Raw genomic sequence first — 21,812 nt, forward strand, 5'->3', positions numbered from 1 at the left:
AATCTTTACTTTTTTTCTTACTTGTACTTCTGTCTGAAAAAATCTAAAGTATCCTGCATGTTGTTCTATGTTCTGGGCTGCTGTCTTTCAAAAATATAAGACAACTTTTAAAACCTGCTTCATTTAATCCAGTTGAATCAGACTCTGGTTTATTTGACCCCTTGGTGCGATTTGTGGTGGGAACGGGATCTGACCTCCATCCAACCCAACTACAAGGCGTACTCCAAAAGTTTAAGCTAAGCTTTTGATCCATTTTGGTTAAATTGCTTTTTTTTCCTGTGTCAAAAGAAACCAAATTTACCAACTCATCCACTGATTCAGACCACAGCGAACCAACTGTAGGTTTGAAAACGCTGTTTCTGCCCTGATGTGAAGACAACATTTTGAAGCAACAGGCGCCATTCAAGGAAGACATTTTGACATGTCACAGTAGTAAAAACACAGGTGTAAATAATTAAATTAATGATGGTTGAACTCCATTTAGCTGCTTCAGTTACAGGATGCTTAACTAGAACAGAAACCTCATTAATGTTAGTGGTAACACCTTTGGTTTTCTTACTATCAGCCAAAATGTCCGCTGTTTAAAAAGGCTTAAATGCATGTAGAAACATAACCAGTTCAGCATCAGTTTTACTCTAAAGACAATATTTCTATAAATGTTGGTTGCATTTAAAAAGTGAGTTGTCTTCAATGTGGTAAAAACTAGTTTATACTTTTCAAAATCAGCAACTCTTGTGAAACTTTAACTGACCCTAAATGGCCTCAAAGAGCCTTTATAAACAGCCAGTCCAAACTCTGATGAGATATGTGGATCTGTTTTTAGCAGGAAATTACATGAGGTCGACTTCCTCTTTTTACTGTCAGTGTACACAGGTGTGCACACACAAACAAATGTACAGCAATAAAAGAACAAAAAAAGGTGAAGGCAGGACAGAAAGAAGATACATCTTTACCTGCAGAACAGGTATTCAAACACACCCACAATGCACAGAAGATACTATTGTCACACCAACACACACACACACACACACAAAATAGTGTCTGAAACACACACTTCCCCTACACGTCAGAACAAGTCTGCACCAGATGTTTGACATTCCTCCAGACCAAGAAGAGAATTTCAATGATTTGTGCTCCACCCCCGTTCAGTTTCTACGGCATCTACTCCCTTCTTGTTCCTCCATTTTCTTACTTCTGTTCATGCTGTTTTCACCACCTCTTGTTGACTAATCTCCCGCTTTTAAGATAACAAAGATATTAAGGCGTGTACACGTCAAATTAAAATGTTTTCTTCTGGTCAAAAGACATCCGGGTTAAAACTGGTCTACATTTGGTTGAATAGTGACTTTTTAGACTTCTAGGTTGCATTTAACTTTTAATTCAACTACATTTAAATTAGTATATTTGAAATATGAAGCAGGTCTTTACTATATACGGAAATATAATCACTGAAATACTGTGAAAACAACAGATATATACAGTATGTCACCTGGACATCTAGAAAACTGCTCACTTTTCAACAAATGTAGCCCAGTTTTATCCCAAACACGCTCAAACAATCCCAACCATCTGTCTACCTAATTTGAGAGACAGGTCAAATTAAAGAAAAAGAAGAATTACTATGTGTAGGTGTATACGTGTCAAAAATGAACACACTTCTTCTTTAACACTCATGTGCACAAATTTGGTGATTTGCAGGTCTAAAAAGGTTTACTTTCATGTGAATCGATATAGAAATATAGTCATTTAAAAGCTGTTGAAGCAAGTCACTGGGTTCCTTTTTTTTTTAATTTCTGCGTCATGCCAAATACTTGGTCCATCCCACATGACGTTACAGGACACTGCTGTTTGTCAAACATGAAAACAATACAGCGAGCCTTCTCCCGGTGACACATATACAAAGCCAAGAGACAAGCATCAATCATCACATTACATACACAGACACGTAGTGTTTATGTGCACATTTCAAATAAAGTGTACATCAAATAGCAGAAGGCAGAAAGGCAATGCTTACACTAGTTTTTGATCTATCTGGTGTCATCTCCGAGGTTTTATCCAAGAAACTGAAAGACTTAGATGTTTCATATGTGAACTTCTGTATTTATTTGACTTGTACGGTTCCCAATAAAAAAGGACAAAACAAAAAACTAGTCTTCATCGTTGAGATGGTTACATTTCTTCTCCGAGGTTGACACAGAGTCCAGTTTCAACATTAAGTGTATTATGTGTAACTTAGACATCTAAAAACTCACATTTGAACCAAATCCAGACAACTTTTAACCTAAAGTAGAGGCTTCGACACCTTTTGACCTGCAAATCACCAAAAGCAACTTTTACTGAGAGCCTGAGGTGAAGATTTGTTTGAATATTTCTTTTTGATTTTTTCGATATGATTTGATATGAGCACTGCACATCAAAAGCAACCTTATAACCAGTTCAAACAATCCTTATCTTTTCTTGTGTGCTGATCTAAAAACTATACATCACATCTCAAATGAGCCAGACTAACAAGCTGCTCTTAACTGTTTTATATCTGTCATAACCCAGAAAGCCTTGATCTGGACGTCTGCAGGTCAATTTGTCTTGAATGTTTAAACAGCTATTAAGCATCTATATTAATTACATGTTGAAAGACTGTAATTTAAATCCTGTTGAAACAACTGAAATATGTAACTTAGACGTCCAAAACAGCTCACTTTTCTTCTAAATTGAACCCAGTTTTAACCTTTGGCGCCTTGCTCCACTGATCTACAATATCACAAACAACCTTTTGACCTGTTCACACAATCCTCACAAATTCCTGTTTACTAATCTCTCAAATTAAGATAAAAAAAAATAGTCCAATAACTGTTCAGATCCACACATGAACATCACTCACAAGCTGCTCTTCATCATTTTCTAACTGTCGTGACCCCGTGAGTTCATTTGCTGATTTTAAGCTTAATTTAGTTGTTTTACCTTCTTATATATTGTCTCTCTCAGGAAAGCTCAAGCAGCTCATAGCTTGAAATGTGCTATATTAGTAGTAGTAGTAGTAGTAGTAGTAGTAGTAGTAGTAGTATAAAAGATATCTGGATGAAAATATGGTCCTCGCTACATGTGGAAATATATTTAAATTCATGTAAATTTCTTTAACGTAGATGTCTAAAAAGTAAATTAACTTTTAACTAAGTTAATCCTAATTAATTGGGATAAAACGTAACCAAACTTTGCCTGATTAATGCTCTAATTTAGCTCCATGACAACGGAGCAAACTCCATGCGTGAGAAGTGGTTGAAAGCTCAGCAATAATCCAGTAAGTGGACTTTGAGTTACAATCATCCTGTAACCGACATCTTTCAGCCTCTAAATCAATGTTTTCTTTCTGGGACATTTGTTTGATTGATGGATTCTCATTATATCTTCAGTGTGAATATTGATCAGTGATTAATAACGTCGCAAAACAATCTTTTGACCCGTTTGTTGTGTAACAGCTCGTCTATAAATTTAACAGTTATCAGTTTCCAGTTAACTGCTGCTAAAACTCGCCACGAAACCTGAGCTGCTGACGACGGCTCCACCTGTGCAAGGCTCTGATTGGTCTGCTCTCTCTAAACTGTGTGTGTGTGTGTTATCAGCTCAGGATAATTTCTCACACACACACACTAGAACACTGTTGTCCAGGAGGCCGTGCTCACTCCCACACACACACACACACACACAAAGTATTTCTCTACTCCTTGATGCATTTCCTGTATCACCACCAATAACGCTGACGAGCCCGTAGCCTCAGGAGGTGAAGGGACTTTACAATTACACAACTTAACAAAAAAAAAAAAAAAAAAAACTCTTCCCAGTCAATGAAATCTGAAGCAAGCGCACACAGATGGGGAAATTCTGGCCATTTTCTTCCATGGGTGGTCACATGACCGGGGCCACATGAGCTGAGGTGGGTGTCTGAGATGGATGGGTGAAGAGGAGGAAGTGATACCGCAAGCAAGAACCACAACAACATTCACTTGCATTTCATGTAGCCTGCATGTGATTGAGGGGTGTCACTATGTTGTTTCAGTAAAAAAAAAAAAAAAAAAAAAAGGGGGGCCATTTATGAAACTGTTCGATGCAGATGCCTGCGTCTAGACACCCACCTACCAGCCGTCCACCCACGGATGCACATCGCCACCCGCCCACACACCAAACCCACCATTTTACAACTCCAAATCAGATGTCAGGCTTGATGTGCTGAGAAAGAGAGATAGAAAAAAAAAAACAAAAGCACCAAGAAAACTGACTTCCTGGTCTGTCTTTCCTTGGCCAAAACCAGACATCTCAACTTTCACCAGTCCACAGACTCTTCTTCTCTTACATCCTCACGCTGTCTCTCCTCCTGAGCCTCCCCGGAGTATTCTCACTCTCGTTTATCACTGTTGGCAAAGCAACTGTCCTGCTTTTTTGAGTTTGACACCTGCCTGCCAACACCAACAAGCCCGTCAACGAAAAGAGCCAACAGGTCATTCTGACAGTGAGCAGACCTGCGGGCCCTGAAGACAACAAACACACATACACACACACACACACACACATAAGACTCCCACAGACAGTGAACATCCGTCCACACACCCACAACCATATGCAGCAGAGGGATTTGTGAATGAGCTCTTACCTTGGCACTGGAATCCCTGTTTCCCAAAGCCCCTGTGGACAGAAGACAGGGATGTGAAATTTAAAGGGGGGGATTCACATGAGATAAATGACGCATGCACACACACAGATCAACACACACAGCTGCAGCAGCAGCAGCAGCAGCAGCAACAGTGGGGCCCTGTGTGTCTGCAACTGCATTCCTCCACCAGACCTCCAGTTTCAGGGATGGGTGTCGGGTCGATGCGGTAAACGCGGAGCAAGCTCTGCGGCTACCGACAACTCATCCCCCCCCACTCCCCAACCTTCCTCCACGAAAGGCCCGCGCGGTGCTGTCGCATTGTGGGGGGAAACTGGGGGAATGTCGCATCGCAGTGTGTTTTTTTTTTTTGACAATGACAATGAATGAAACACTGCGGTGTGGAAGGAGGCCGAGCAGCAAGTGAAGCACCTGTGTCCTTTAGTTACCCCCCCACTACCACCACCACCTCCTCCTCCTCCTCCTCCTCCCCCCCGACTCACACTCACTCACCAGATGAAGTCCGTGCAGTGGCTGCAGAAGGTGGGCTGCTTGAAGAAGCGCGCGATGAACTTGTGGTTCTTCACCTCGTGCACGTTCTTCTGGCGGAGGGCTCCCTGTCGGGCGAAACCGCGCGCGCTCTCCGGTACGTCTCCGTCGCTGTTGGGGTCAGCCATCTTAACGAGGAAGCAGCGGCGGCGGCGGTCCGAGAGGAACGAGGGGGGTGAGGAGAGCGAAGAGAGAGCGAGAAAGAGAGAGTGAGAGAGAGAGACGACGAGAGGCAGCGGGGGAGAACGAGTCGCTGTGCAGGTGCCTCCTCCTCCTCCTCTCCGCCCCGCTGACCGCCTCGGTGTCGCTCGTGCTGCCGGTGTTTTGTCGGTCTGCGTCCAGCTCGCGCTGAAGCTGCTGCTGCTGCTTCTTCCGGCGGGTCCCCGTGCCGCGCGCCTGCTTCCCTGTTCTCACCGATGTGTTGCTGCTTACAACTGTCTCTCTCTCTCTCTCTCTCTCTCTGCTTGTCTCTCTCTCTATTTGTTTCTCTATTTGTCTGTTTGTTTCTTTATATATTTCTCTCTCTCTCTATTCGTTTTTCTATTTGTTCCTGTGTTTGTCTCTCTATTTGTCTCTCTGTCTCTATTTGTCTCTATTTGTCTCTCTGTCTCTATTTGTCTCTATTTGTCTCTCTGTCTCTATTTGTCTCTATTTGTCTCTCTGTCTCTATTTGTGTCTATTTGTCTCTCTGTCTCTGTCGCTCTATTTGTCTCTCTGTCTCTATTTGTCTCGCTGTCTCTATTTGTCTCTCTGTCTCCCTGTCTCTCTCTCTGCGTGTGTGTCTCTCTCTCTGCGTGTGTGTCTCTCTGTCTGCGCGTGTCTCTCTTTCTGCGTGTGTGTCTCTCTGTCTGCGTGTGTCTCTCTTTCTGCGTGTGTGTCTCTCTCTCTGCGTGTGTGTCTCTCTGTCTGCGTGTGTGTCTCTCTGTCTGCGTGTGTCTCTCTTTCTGCGTGTGTGTCTCTCTCTCTGCGTGTGTGTCTCTCTGTCTGCGTGTGAGTCTCTCTTTCTGCGTGTGTGTCTCTCTCTCTCCGCGTGTGTGTCTCTCTCTCTGCATGTGTGTCTTTCTGTCTATCTGTCTCTGTGTTTCTGTCTCTCTCTCTGCGTGTGTGTCTCTCTCTCTGCATGTGTGTCTCTCTGTCTCTCTGTCTGTGTGTGTGTCTCTCTGTCTCTCTCTCTGCGTGTGTGTCTCTCTCTCTGTGTCTCAGTCCAGTTCAGTTCAGTGAGGCTTTATTGGCACAACCGTATTGAAGTACAGTATCGCCAAAGCACATTGTACAAAGTAGTACAAGCAGGGAGAAGTACAATTTTAACATACAAACAGTAAAACAATATTTTGTAATGTGAATTACATTAATTTTGCTTGAAATTTTCTCTCTGTCTCTAATTCAAAGAAGCGTTATTGGCATGGGAAACAGATGTTTACATTGACAAAGCAAGTGTGAAATAAAAACAACCAAAAAAAAGGTACATAAACAGAAGAATTGTGATTTTGCTGCTAGAAATACACAGTATGTATACAGATAAGTAAAAACTTAAACTCAAACTTAAAATAGAAAAATGTTGACTTGCAGTTACAAAAATATAAATACAAATAAGAACTATATAAACACTACACCTTTTTTTAAATTAATGTATTTAAAGATATTTGTTCAGTATGTATATGTACAGAGATCAGCACAGTGCAAATGGTCGGTGCAGGTGGTTGTTTTCTATTCTCTGGTCACAACAGCTCACAAATCTTGCCGCTGTGTTTGCACATTTCTGTTTTACGCCCAGCAGTTTTTGGGTGGTTGTAGTCTGTGGGTAGTATATGTCTCTTGGTACAGTTGGCAGGTGCTTGAAAAGTGCAGCTCGGTTTCCACCTCCTGCTGTGTGCAGTGGGAGCACAGGCTGTCTTCTCTGGGGAGCCAGGTCTGCCTCTCTCCACAGCAAGGCTACATTCACTGAGTCTGTACATGCTGAAGGATTTCCTTAGTTTTGGATCAGTCACAGTGGTCAGGTGATCCGCCACTGAGTATTCTTTGTTTAGGGCTAAATAGCATTCCAGTTTGCTCTGATTTTTAATCAGAATAGTTTTATTTTTGTTTTGTTTGTGTCTTTGAACAGAGTCCCAGAACCAGCTGGCTGAGGGGGCTTCTCTCTAGGGTCTCTCTGTAGGTGAGGGCTTTGTTATGGGGTGTGTCTGGATCTCTTTCTTTTAGGTGATTATAAATTTTAAATGGTCTATTTAGATTTTTTATAATTAGTGGGTATCGTTCTAAATCTGCTCTGCATGCATCATTTGGACTTTTCCATTGGATGCTGAGAGTGGATTTACAGAATTCTGCATGCAGAGTCTCAGCTTGGTGTTTGTCCCATTTTGTAAAATCTAGGTTGGCGACTGGACCCCAGACCTCACAACCATAAAGGGAAATAGGTTCAATCACGAAGTCCAAGAGAGTCTCTATCTCTCTCTGTCTCCCTGTGAGCTAGTCGTTGGTCACCCTGTTAAACCCACCACTCATTTCTACATGTGTGTGCATGCAGTGTGTTAAACCTGTGAAGTAATCCTCCACTGTCAATACGACACAAGTTAAACCGCTAGTACTGCTTACTTTTAGTAGACTAGAGTATAAAAGACACTCTCTCTCACTTGTGCAAGGCTGGATTACCAACTAAAAGTGAACAACTGCTCCGGGGCCGTCACAGGTTTACCCAAATGGTTTTGGTAACTTGACTGACTGTTGTTTTAAGACAGACTTAAAAAATTGTGAACCCCTCCTTTAATTATAAATTTTATAGTGAAATTATGATATCAGCAAAGGAGGGAACTGCATTATCAGCTAATTTTGTGGCCATGTCTTGTGCTCAATTTATGCACAAACACAAATTAAGTTTTATTCCAGCAGTTCACTAAAATTAACCTAAAGTTCGACATTTTGGGAAATACACTTATTCGCTTTCTTGCTGCAAAATATAAGAGAAAATCAATACCAATCTTGATATAGGAGTGGTATCAATCGTCTCATCTAACTCTCAACAAGAAAGACTATTTGTTTTGACTGTATGTGTTTTCCAAAATGTCAAAGTATTTCTTCAATGACAGGGTACAAACACATTTCACAGAGTCAGGTAGGTGGAGCATCAGTAGGGGCCCATATAGCAGGTTAATCTACACACACAAGGCTGGATTATCAACTGGGCAAAATTGTGACAAACCCCCAGAGGAGCCAAGGTCTCAAATTCACTGCATGTCAATCAGTTTTGGTAACTTTATTAATCGTATTTATGTCAGGGAATTTGCACCACAGGTCCTGCATTATTAGCTACATAATGTTGCCCTCTCATAGAGTAAAGCCTCCCAACATGGGGATTGGGACCCCTGAAGTGGTCACAAGATAAATCCGAAGGGGTTGTGAGATAATTAAAAACAATAAAAAAAAAATTTCTTTCTTTGTCTTGTGAAAAACTGGATACTTTTACCATTCAGGCCTATAACATCATTAAAATAAAATAACATAAAACATCACTGCTTGGTTGAAATGCTCACAACTCATATTTATATAAATGTGATTTATGCAACATGTGACAAGATATCTTCAGTAGACATTTCACACAAACCAGAAGAGTGCTTAATATGTGTAAACTTTGGGAGTATGCACCAATAGCACAATATCAACTGACATTATCAGGGTTTTAAAGTGAACCTTGCTTTATGTTCTGATCTTTGGGTTGTTTTGAAAAGCGTCCTTGAATCAAATGTTGTAAGACCTGCTGTTATTGTGCTTAACATTACATGTTCCTATATTAATTTATGTTTAATCAAAATAGCACACAGCAAACCAGATAACATGTAATATTTCAGGATATAAAAACTGTTCACTTTGCACAGAAAAAGCAGAGTCAAGTTTTGTTGTGTAAGTTTCTTGTTTAAGAACTTGGACCTTATGCTACACATGGTGCATAATCAAAAATAAAATTGACTAAATTACCACAAACATATTGACAGTCAACTTGAGGTCAGGTACATTATTCCAGCACCTAAGCACTGGTCAGACCAACAAATGTCTGCCCAGGCGCCACCTAGCTGTGTGATTCAGCCATGATGCCTAACCCGGCTCTCCCTGAGTGTCAGAGGGTTGTATCCACTTTGGTTAACTGTGAATTTGTTTAGAAATTTGCAGCACTAAAATAAATCATTAACTAAAACAAGCCATGTATTACTTTCTTGTGTTCAGTTCAGTTCAGATCTTTATTGTCCCACAAGAGGAAATTAATTTTGCAGAAAGGCGACATAAAAACACAAAAACCATGAAAACATAAACACAATAAAACCACACCGAGACAATAAAAGGTGACTGTACGATACACACAATTCAGACAATAAGGACGTATGTAAAAAGCAAGGAAAACAGCAGCAAGAAGAATCAAGATAAGAAAAATAAAGTGCTAGTGGAAACCTGTATCTCTGACCAGAGGACATGATGTCAAATTCCCTACAGAGGGGATGATCTGGATTTGATAAGATGGATTTAGCTTTCTGTGTGATTTGTGTGTGTGAGACTTGAAAAGACTATTGAGGGATTTGAATGTGAAAGTGGTTCCACTTCTGTCATTTGACAGTGGAGGGATGTCCCTTATGTTTATTGTGGCTTTAATCTGCCTGGAACAGTCATGTTATGTGTAGGAGGTTATGTGTGAATGACAGAAACCACTGCCACATTTCAATAATTGAACCTGCAATGTTACAGCTTTTAAGTGAGAACGGGGTTTTAAAAGGTGTTTTTTTTTTTATTTCACAGGAACCTGCCCACAGCTCTAAGCAATCATACCAGCAATAATACACTTCAGCTTCAGTATAAAACCAATATAAAAACAAATTATTATAATATAAAACCATTGGTATTACATAGATTTGTTTGATCAAAGACTTGAGATGATGGTGTAAGAATATGTAGAGTTGGTGCAACAAACAACCTTTACACCTATAATCAGTGCCGTGATTTTAAAAGGGGAACTCACTGACGGAGGCTACGTCTCTGCCTGTGTCTCAGTCCCACAGGAAGTATAAATCTTATAATAATAATAATATAAATCTACTTGAATTTCTGGCCTTTTTTAGAGATTAAAACATAAACAGTTAAACAAAACATGCAGTGAAGGCATTTTAGAAACACTGATCAGTTCTTAAGTCGTTTTAAGGTGCTGAGTGTGAATCACAATGTCCCTGATTCAAGTCTGGCTGGAGACCTTTGTGAAAGTCGTTCTCTATCTGTCATCTTTGTACTGTGAACTCGCTACTGAAGTGGCCAAAAAATACTTTTAAAAAATCACTGATCATCCTCTACCATTATTACATAATGATTGTATATACATTGAAAAACATTAAAGTCCCCCTCCACTCAGAAATGTGTTTCTCTTCTTGTCCCTTAAAGCTGGAGTGCGGGACTTTTGTCTAACCTCTTCTGGCAGAGAGAATAATTACAAAAACACTGTTGACACGTCATAAGCTGTGGATTAATTGTTTTGAGTGTCACACAACCCCTGCGAAATGAAATCAGAATTCGGTCCATTCATAACATTTAGAAAGTCTAGAAGAGCTGCATTATTAAATTATTTTATCCCCATTCAAGTTAGCAGAGAGCTAACCGGAAGTTAGCCGCTCGGCCAGCAGAAGCCTCCACTGCACAAGCTCTGCCTGTAGAGCATGCTCAGTACGCATTCATCTGGCTAGCGTGGGAATATCAAACTCAACACCAGATTAAAAAATGTGGTTTACTGGGAAATACAGAGAGATTTATCTGGCAGTGATGGTCTTAATCAGCATTGTGTAACGGACGTTCATTTATATGTAAAAGCTCCTCGCTGCAGGTTTACGTTGGATGTTTGAGCTTCATTGTGCAGAATGATGCATGTGCAGAGTTTGACACTTGAAGGCTGTTTTCACTTTCATCTGCTGAAGTAGGAAAGTTTTCCTATGGTCACCTTAAATCTTAGTTTATGGCGTGTATCTATGAGCATGATTTGTGACATCACAACCAGTTTGAGGCCAGTCACAGTCCAAAATGCAACTCACACAAGTGTGATGTGGAAACTTGAAGCCTCCAGTGCACAGGCAGTGAGAATGGACTTTACAGTGAAGTAGGAGACATCTTGTGTCCAACAGTTACATTTTTAAAATGAAAAATATTTGCACGTTTATAGATTCTCAATTTTTTAACGAGGGAGGAGGAATAGGTGTCATTTTAAGGATTTTTAACTAAATAATTGAACTTTGAACATTGAACTCACATTAAATCTGAGTTTAAGACGTGTATCACGAGCATCACTATAAGTTTGGAGGCAGTCGTGGATCAGGATGCAATTTACACTAATCTGATGTGGAAACTTGAAGCCTCCACTGATATTTCAGAGAATAAGGAGACATCTTGTGTTTGGGGTGTATTCAAAAATGTGAAAACATAAAGAAATTTAAAAAAAAAAATCAAGTGTTATCATAATACCTGTCTCAAACCTCTATACTTAAATTTTTTGTAATTCTCCTTTTTATTGACTATTAAAGACAGAATGCACCTGAACTACATTAATATATTAACAATTTAATATGAAAAAGAGGCCTAAGATGTAAAAGATTGGTTTGCAAAAGGCAAATTTTGGTTGAGAGCTTGGTTGTTAAATTGTGTGTGTAGGCTTGTACAGGGTTGTAAAAACAGATCAATAAATAAGCCACAGAAATCAAAGTGTTGTGTTTACAGGTAGAACACAGGTGAAATTATGAGCAGTCTTGTCCAGGTTGTTGTTGTTGTTCACTCCCCCTCCATTTTTTTCTCTGAATGCACACCTCCTCTCCACTGCTGCCAACACAGAGGTGTTGGTACCGTTCAGCAGTTCAGCAAAGGTCTGCAGTAGGAAGGTGGAGGAGAGAATTTGCAACTTGCTCACCTGGAGCGTTGCCGGTTTTCATGCTTCTGCACAGTTGACCGAATTTTATGAAAAGTGGGTGTGTTTGCTGGTTTTTCTGGTTGAGTAGGATACAAATATTGACATCCCCCCTCCCAGCCTCAGCCTTTAGACAGTGAAGAAAAGCCTCTCTAAGACAACAAGCCCCTGTAGGTGACCTGTTTCTAACCCCTTATCATAAGACAGTACTGATCTTCACTGATTAGACTGTTACCACATGCTCCTTTGCACTGTTGTGTTCATTTGCATTTCTCGCTTATCATGTAAGTTTAAGTTTGCACTAAAGAAAGAGAGAGAGAAAGACAGCAGAGAGAGGGACATGACATGACAGGGAGTGATGAGGGAAATGCAGCACAGACTGTGCCAAGTTCAAGGTATTTACCCCCAAAAATAGCTTATGATAGCCTACAAAGTTAAAGAATCATATCCCTCACGACCGGGTAGCAAATGTTCTGAGGCCCGGTACACGGACTATGGCCATAGGCCATGGTTCCTACACTGGGGTTGCAGGTCCCCATGGGGAGGCACAGAGCGGGTGAAAAATTACTAAACTACAGAGATGTAACTAATAACAACATTAACTGCTGCACTGCATTGCAAAACATTAATGTTTGTTGCTCCTATGACAAGTCAAGCATTTTTATATCTTTTTAAAGGACCAATGTGTGGGATTTAGTGGCATCTAGTGATGAGGTTGCAGATTGCAACTAACTGAAAACCCCTCGCCCTCCACTTCCAAGTGTGTAGGACAACCTACAGTGGCCATGAAATGCGCGAAAAACGCAAAAGGCTAACTGAACTAACTGAAAACCCCTCGCCCTCCACTTCCAAGTGTGTAGGACAACCTACAGTGGCCATGAAATGCGCGAAAAACGCAAAAGGCTCTTTCTAGAGCCAGTGCTTGGTTTGTCTGTTCTGGGCTACTGTAGAAACATGGCGGTGCAATGTGGAAGGCCCCCTATCTAGATATAAAGGGCTCATTCTCAGGTACCGAAAACAACAATTCTTATTTTCAGGTGATTATACACTAATTAAAACATACTTATGAATATCGTATTCCATTTCTGACAAGTCTGTGCCACTAGATGCCACTAAATCTTACACACTGTTGCTTTAAAAAATACTCTCAAGACATATTTTAAGACAAATAAAAACACTCTGCTTGGAATAATAATTTGTGTCTAATATGGTTTTTCCACAAAAAAGTTAAATTATGTAGTAAAAAATCTTTAAAATGACATCTACCGTCTGTGATTATGCAAATATTGTTCATTTTAAAAGTTTAACTGTTGGACACAAGATGTCTCCTACTTCACTGTAAAGTCCATTCTCAGTGTCTGTGCGCTGGAGGCTTCAAGTTTCCACATCACACTTGTGTGAGTTGCATTTTGGACTGTGACTGGCCTCAAACTAGTTGTGATGTCACAAATCATGTTCATACATACATGCCGTAAACTAAGATTTAAGGTGAGCGCAGAGACACTTTCCTCCTTCAACAGATAAATGGAAAAAAGCCTTCAAGTGTCAAACTCTGCACATGCATCATTCTGCACAGTGAAGCTCAAACATCCAACTGAAGGAACAAGGAGAAAAACATTTTTTTACTGGAGGGGAGACTCTTAATCCTTCTTCCAACTGTGGAAATTATAATGCCCCTTCCAGACAGTTTCCTAAGAATTAATAGTTATAAACCAGCTTCTTAAATAGTTGGAAAAGCTCCAGGAAGTTAGTGCAAAATTATGTGACCCGTAAAATAAAGCAACCACAGGCTATCACTCTGATGAACAGTTAACTCAGTCACTATGCAATAACCCTGTAACACTCAAGCATCCACTGTCCCTTCAAATTATATATATTCATTTAAAACAAAACTGTGCAATAACATGTTTACATATCATCCATTACTGTTAAACATACTGTATATTTGAGTAGGCTGTATATACTGTACGTAACCACCTTCTGTATGTATAGAAACTCATCACTTTTTTACCCATTCAGTATTTATTGCAGCACTTCTTGCACTCTTTCACACGTTTCACACGAAACAGTTTCTCTTGTCCACTTGTTGTTTGTATATTTTTATGTATCTATTTTTTCAACCACTTGCTTGAACATCATAGTGATATGTTTATGTTGAATGATCTTTGCTCTGCTTGTTGTCCATTGTGTATCTTTCTGATGACCGTTGTATATATAATATAAAGTATGAAAATATTATGAATACAATAGATAGATGTGATGGATGTGTGTAAGCACATTAAAAGCCACTAGAAGCAGTTAAATCTCCAGGTGAATTTACCTTGTTGTAAGTTATAAACGTGAATATTGCGCCCTCTTGTGGTTTTATCGAGGAACGACGTGTTCTGGGCTCTCAGCTGTAGTTTGTGTAATATCCAGTAGGCCCCGCCCACCAACCCGCATCCTATTGGTCAGCACTTTGCCAGGAAACACGTTATTGGTCAGACTCTGCTGTCCATCACAGCTCCCGGAAGACAAAGTACACATGAATATGTTGTGTAACTGTCCCGTCCTGCCTCCAAAATAGCAGCAAGTATCAGTCTGAAGCTGCTAAACGTTCACTTTAATAAAGTCTGAGGTTGTGACGTTACATTTCTGTTCAAACCTTCTCCAGTAATGCCGACGTCTCCTGTTAAAACCCGGATCCCCATCACCAGCTTCGGTCACCTCATAACAGAGGTGAAGGTAAGAACTGGCGTCAAGAACTGCATGATTCATCTGTGATCAATGGATGTGACTATACTATATGTATTGGTGAAAATATCAGTCTATCTATAATCGGATTATTAATCTGTTTAATCTATTAATTTTATGTGAGGTTATTTTATTAAATGTGGATTTCTTTGCATTTTCCTGTTTAATATGTTAGTTTTTTGACTGTGATTGGCCATTTAAAGATAAAACTTTCTCTTTTTCTCTCTCTTTATTATAAATGTTTTTTCCCTCTGATAATCTAACCCAGTGGTTCTCAAACTTTTTCACATCAAGGACCCCAAAACTGACACAAATTAGACCACAGACCCCGATCTGATAAGATTTTTGCTGTTAGATGTTTTATTACAGAAAGTGTATGAAACCCATGACAAAAATAATCATACATTCTGTCATTGTGTGTCTTATGGATGGAATTATAGTTAAAATAAATGATTCCCCTTTTCTGGGGACCCCCAGGAACCCCTTCAAGGACCCCTAGGGGTCCCCGGACCCTACTTTGAGAACCAATGATCTAACGTACACAGATAGAGCACCTTTTACTAACTAAAGAACGTGATTATGCAAATGTTTTTGGTTTGATGTTATTAACACCAATAACTTGTTTGTTTGTTTTATGAAGACAAAACCTAAAGCTGGGATAAGTTTAGACATTCGTAATCATTTTAAACATATTACCAAAACGATTAATAAAAGATTAATTAATCAACAGAGGAGCATCACTTGTTGGTTGCAGCAGAGTGAGATCTGAGTGATTGGAGTGAACGGCTGGTATCCGCCCTCGTAGAGATGATTTATTTCAGGAAGTCATTAAATGTACAGAAATTCAACTTCATATACTGTAATTTTGCTTGTTAAAATATAAATATTAGATTATAACATTTTACAAAAGAAAGAAAGACAAAAGGCAGCACATGATGCAAAGTTACAATTATGTTCATCATGGCTGCTGCTTTATTGTATCGTGTATATTTCTGGGCTGCATTGTGTTTTCTTTCACATTGAACCTTTGTACATCATGAGCACTGCTGTGTGTGTGTGTGTGTGTGTGTGTGTGTGTGTGTGTGTGTGTGTGTGTGTGTGTGTGTGTGTGTAAACCATCCCCCTGAGATAATAAAGTTAATCCAATCTAAACCTCATGATCATTATTATCAATTAAGCTGTTTATTATTATCCAGTTTAATCGATTAGTCATTTGATACCATAGAAGAAAATATTCACATTTAAGAGACTGAATCAAAGACTTTGGGCTTTTTACTTTCTTAAAAAATGACAAAATTGAATAATCAGATATTAAAATCGCCTGTCGATCGACTAAATGTTGATGCTCTAATCGTCATTACTGATTAATCTGCTGATTACATTCATGATGAATCAATAAATGGTTTTTATCTTTGAAATCTCGTAAAATAATTTAAAAATGTCAGTTTACAGGAGCCCAAAGTGACATTTTCATCTGCTTCAATCTGTCTGACCGACACAAAGATATTAAATTAACTTTCATTAAAAACAAAGAAAAGAAGCAAATCTTCACATCAAGCAATCAATCGATTATAAAAACAGTTGCTGATTAATTTTCTATGGATCGACTAATTTATGAATCAAGCCATTGTTTCAGCTCTACAATGGTGGTAAAAGATTGCAGGAAGCTTTCTAGTTTTCACATCCATCTGCAGCCCAGTTCAGAGGAATGTTTCAGTTTAAACACGAAACAATCCGATTTCCTCTTTTTGATTCCTGTTCGAAACAGCACTTTTCATCAAATACAATTCAAGCAAGTCATCCATGAACAGATTGAAAAGTCTTTATTTTTCTAACATTTCTTTAAAAACATGACATGCAGCTTCAGGATCATTCTGAATAAATACATGACTATTAGCATAATGTTTAAACCTTAAGAGTAAATCTTTTTTTTTAATCATTTCACTTAAAATTTAATTTGAACCTACATTTTGATCTTTCATACTTGTGATAATAATTTAGTAACAGGCTTTAAGATCCAGTGATCTCCTCCTAGTGGCAGCTGAAGGGATTATATTTTTTTTAAGAGACGTGTCTGATATGCTGCTTTTGGCATTTAGAGCTTCAGATGTCAGGTAGCCTATATAATGATGTTTAGAGCTGCAACAAACGATTATTTTCATTATCGATTAATCTGTTGATTATATCCTCAATTAAGTGTTTAGTCCATGATCCAGAGCCCAAAGTGAAGCCCTTATATCGCTTTTTTTTTAACTTGTCCAACAGTCCAAAACCAAAAAATATTTAATTTACTGTCATGTATGAGAACAACAAGCAGAAAATCCTCACAATTGAAAAGCTGGAACCAGCAAATACTTGGCTAATAAAAAAAAACAAAAAAACAAAACAAAACACTGAATCAGAGACAAAAGGCAGCAGATGATAAACAGAGCTCCTAAAGTCTTAAAAGGTGGAAAAGAAAATTATCTTGTGCAGACAAGATAATAACTCGTTCCCACATGATATTAACTTGACTAAATTGACTATTCAAATAAAGCAATGAACGCCGCCATGTTTCTAACATACTTGGGAAATCATCAAACTATTAAAAACCATAAATGTAATTTACCCCCGTGGTCTTCAAAGCATAGGCCTATCATGCCTTTACTGTACGGATATTAACCTGTTCCCACAAGATAAAAAAATATCACCTTTTGGGACTTTAGGGGCTCCGTAGAATCGATTATCAAAATAGTTACAGAATCATTTTCTTTCAATCGACTAATTGTTGCAGTAAAGTCACTCGGTAAATGTAATAGTATTGTAGTCATGGTAACCAGAAAGTCAGATATCTATTTCACTTGTGGTTATGTGGTTGTTTTCAGTTCAGCTCACGTTTATCTACAAACGTGGGTAATGAAATTGGGAAATTCAAGCAAAAAAACATCAACTGTTCTCGATCAAATCTTAATAGAATCAGGAAAAAAACAAGAGTGCAGCTGCTGTTGTATAAGATTTGAATAGCCATGTTTCAGTCCATTATACTCCAGTTAACTAAGTGGTTTCATTTTAAGCGATGATTTATGAATCTGCATTAGGATTGGAGAAAAAAAATGATTTCCTCTCTACTCTGCAAACAGCAGAGCAGGCTTGTCAGCACTCTGCTGTCGCTCTGTCTCTCCTTCGCCCCCGGCAGTCTTCATGCAAGTCTAATGTTCATAATGGAAATCATTTCTCTCTTCACATGAATCCTTATATCCTGCATTATCCTTCATGTAAAACAGATATTCCAGATGAATGCTTCAGTGCATTAAAGTGAAACAAGGCAGTGAAGGAGACAGTGGTGGCCTAAAGGTTAGAGAAGCAAGTTTGTAACAGGAAGGTCATCAGTTCAATCTCCAGACTGGCAGGATAGTTATGGGTGGGGAAAGTGTTAAAGCAGCGCTCAGATAAACATTGAAATTAAGTGTTGAGAGCAAGTTGAAGTCCCGGCTTTTGAACTTTTAGGGAGCATTTCTACATATGCTCACTTCATATTTTGGAATTTTGACCATATTTAACATAGATATCCGACACAGTATGTAAATAACAGAAAATCACAAAAATCATAATATGTCCCCTTTAAGCATTTATACTGTTGTGTAGCACAGACGCAGACCCCCTTAAAGGAAGAGTTCAACATTTAGGGAAATGCCTTTTCGCTTTCTTGCTGAGAGTTAGATGAGTTGATCGATATCAGTCTTAAATATGAAGATACAGACAGGAGACAGTTAACTTATCTTAGCTTATCTTAGCTTAGTATAAAGACTGGAAACGGGGGACATAGCTTGTTAGCCTGGATAAGAAGTATTTTTATTTGATAGTGACAGTAGAGATACAGACGGGAAATATGGGGATGACATGCAACAAAGGTGCATGGCAGGTATCAAACCAGAGATGTTACATTCAGTGTCTTAACCACTCGGCCACTGTACACACACAATTTGTCCATTTTATTCCTCAGTTTATGTACATATTAAACAACGAAAATACAGTATATTGTGTTTTAGTGAGCTTTAGAGGTGCTGGTAAGCAGGTTTTGTTGCCTTTGGATGGAGTCACACTAGCTGTTTCCCCCTGTTTCTAGTCTTTATGCCAAGCTAACCCGCTATAAAAATAAGTGTATTTGCCAAAATGTCAGACTATTCTTTAAAATATGAAGCTACAGCTAAGAATTGGTTAACTTAGCTTGGCATGAAGACAGGAAGCAGCGAGGAAGTTGCAATACATAACATTCCATAACAGTTTTCCAAGACTGTTTCCGGTCTTTATGTAAAGATAAGCTTATAAGCTCCTGGCTTTAGCTTCACATATAATGGACAGACATGAGAGTGGTGTTGATTTCCTCCTGCAACTCTCAGCAAGAAAGTAAGGACACATATTTCCCAAAATGTGGAACTATTTCTCCCATGAACGTCCTTCGCAGAGTCTCAGTTTGAAATGCTTGTTGTGAAAAAGGAACAGGCTCTAACTTTCATACATTTAAGCGGCATGATTTGGATAAATATAATGTGTTTGGCATCATAAATAATAATTTTGTCTGTCGGAAAAACCCCTCAATGTTTGGCCAAAGAGAAATCGAGCTTTAAGCCACAGACACAAAGTATCAGAGTCTGTGGATGACTGGCTGGAGTTCAGGCTTATGAATAATTCAATTTAATATGACATGAACCATGAATCAGTTTGTCATGCTGATGCTACCTTGTTATGCCAATCAAGCACTGCGAGTTTCAACATGTGAAAGTATTCAGCTTCTTCTTTTTTTCAGGGCTCAACTGAAAGTAATTGCTCAATTTCTTATTACTTCAGTTTTCTTCTTTTGTTTGTATTCAGAGGTAGTGTTGTTCGGAGCGTTTTTGCCTCTTTACCAATAAAGTAAAGTCATCGATGTTCCATACTGATTAAATTTAAATGTGATGGTTTCACATTCGCTATGATGGGAAGGAGTGCTTTGCATAGCTGATATGCTGGCAGGGCTGGCCGGGTTTATTGATGGTTAGTCTAGTTATGGTTTTTCTTTCCTCCTTCCTTGTGTTATTTGTATTTTTTGTGAGTGTTTTATTTATTATATTTGTTGTAATTATTTCAATGCATTCTGGGTTTAATTGCAAATAAATGTGACATATAAATGACATTGCTCTGTCTGTAAAATCATGAAAAAACGTCTGACTTCTGTGCCTGCTCTGACAGTGTGAGTACGTGCGTGATTGTGTGTTTATGTATTTCAGAGGCAGCTGTTTGGCATTGAGGCTCCGACTTCTGTGGAACTGACTGGTTTGAGGAAATACTTTAATAGCTACACTCTGCAGGGTCGCAGAAATGTACGTCACACACACACACACACACACACACACACACACACACACACACACATATACACGTACATCTTCTGTTAAATATGAATATTTATAAAGTTCACACATATCAAGCTCCCACAGTCACAGAAGTGTCCTCGTCTGCTCTTTTACAGTGTGTCATGGCTACTTATGGGATCCTGGTTGTAACAGCAGCTGCCTACTTGATGCACAGACGGAACAAAAACGAAAACCACACGTCTAGCTCCACAGCCTGAAGTATCAACCTCTTACAATAACGTTTATATTTGCATTATTTATAATGTGAGATATGTGACACTGCCTCTGAGTGAGTGTGACTGCTAAAATCTGTACTTTGTGAATAAACTCATATCTAAACGCTTCATGGGGTCTGATTATTATTCAGTGTTATGATGAGCAGTCACACTGTTTACCATGGTATCATGGCGTGTGCAGTAAAGTTGTTTCCCCACAAGGTGTCAAACTGCCGTTGAAAGTGCAACCAAACTGTTCTGTTTTTATTCGAAATCCTACAAGATTTTGTAAGAGTGTTAGGCTAGTTGTCGTGATCATGACCAAAAAGGCCACATTTATGAATGTTTCAAGGTTTTACTGTTTGAATAATTTGTAAATGTAATCACTTCTGAGCATGTTGTTTGTGTCAGATACAGTATTTATTGTCCCTGAGGGAAAAAAATACAAGGTTCACACAATATAGGTAGATAATCTCCATATGTAAAGACAATAAAATACACTATTGTACCACTGGTACATAAGGTTTACATTATTCCTAAAATAATAAAGAGCAGAGAATGATAAATGGAATAAAAATGTTTAAAAACAGATGTATAAAGGAGGCAGAATCCATATATCAGATATCCAGTTAAATGAGAAGTCTTATTGTAGTGGGTAGGCATCCTAGTCCATAAAAATGACCTATAAAAAAATGAACAATAAAAAGATTACAGATCACACAGGGTCTTTGTTCAGCAGGCTCATGGATGTGGGGACAAAGGAGAGCTCAGAGTACTTCGTGGATAGATGTGTATGTGCTCTCTGCATCTTTTTATTTTTTTTCATCAGTGGATACGTAAGTCTGAACATTAAGACAAGATAAGAAGGTAAGTCTGAAACTTTTTTTAAACTGTCATGAAGGTCTGATAATGCTAGTGTATTGATAATGCTAGTGTATTGATAATGCTAGTGTATTGATAATGATAGTGTATTTATTATCATTTTTATATTGTTATATGTGCATTCATACGCGCCCAGGGGGAAAAAAAATGGAAATAAGTATTGTGTTATATCTGATGCACTACATTTATTGTACACTGTCCTTGTTTTAAATAAACCAATACATGAAATGAAATGAAATCATTATAACGGATTATTTGAAAAAAATTAATCTTGCATCAGATTATTTTGCATTTTCAGCATGTGATGATCTGTGCGGTTTTCTTGTTAAATGTGCTTAAATAAGTAAAAATGTGCTACACACACACACACATAACCACACACACACACACACACATAACCACACACAAATGCACAACCATTGATGGCAGATCACGTGATTTAAGGGAAATCTTCGAGCAAAGTGAAAGCGAAAGTACAACAGCTACCACCTGAACGTTAGTGTGTG

At 38.8% G+C, this 21,812-nt stretch overlaps 1 protein-coding gene across 2 annotated transcripts in view; it reads right to left on the reverse strand.

Moving 5' to 3' along the window:
- The window catches only part of LOC137179987 (protein kinase C beta type-like), a 39,377-nt gene extending 33,824 nt beyond the window's left edge, over positions 1–5,553 (reverse strand). Inside the window, exons 1-2 of one of the 2 annotated variants that reach the window (XM_067585123.1) lie at positions 5,153–5,553; positions 4,643–4,674 (exon numbers count right to left, since the gene is read on the reverse strand). In XM_067585123.1, the coding sequence (XP_067441224.1) occupies positions 4,643–4,674; positions 5,153–5,316 (196 nt within the window). In that variant the 5' untranslated portion in view covers positions 5,317–5,553. The remainder of the gene's footprint in view (positions 1–4,642; positions 4,675–5,152) is intronic. The other variant, XM_067585122.1, reaches the window with a different exon arrangement.
- Between the last annotated feature and the right edge of the window lie 16,259 nt (positions 5,554–21,812).

This window comes from Thunnus thynnus, chromosome 3 (assembly GCF_963924715.1).
Source record: "Thunnus thynnus chromosome 3, fThuThy2.1, whole genome shotgun sequence".
In the NCBI taxonomy this organism is placed as follows: Eukaryota; Metazoa; Chordata; class Actinopteri; order Scombriformes; family Scombridae; genus Thunnus; species Thunnus thynnus.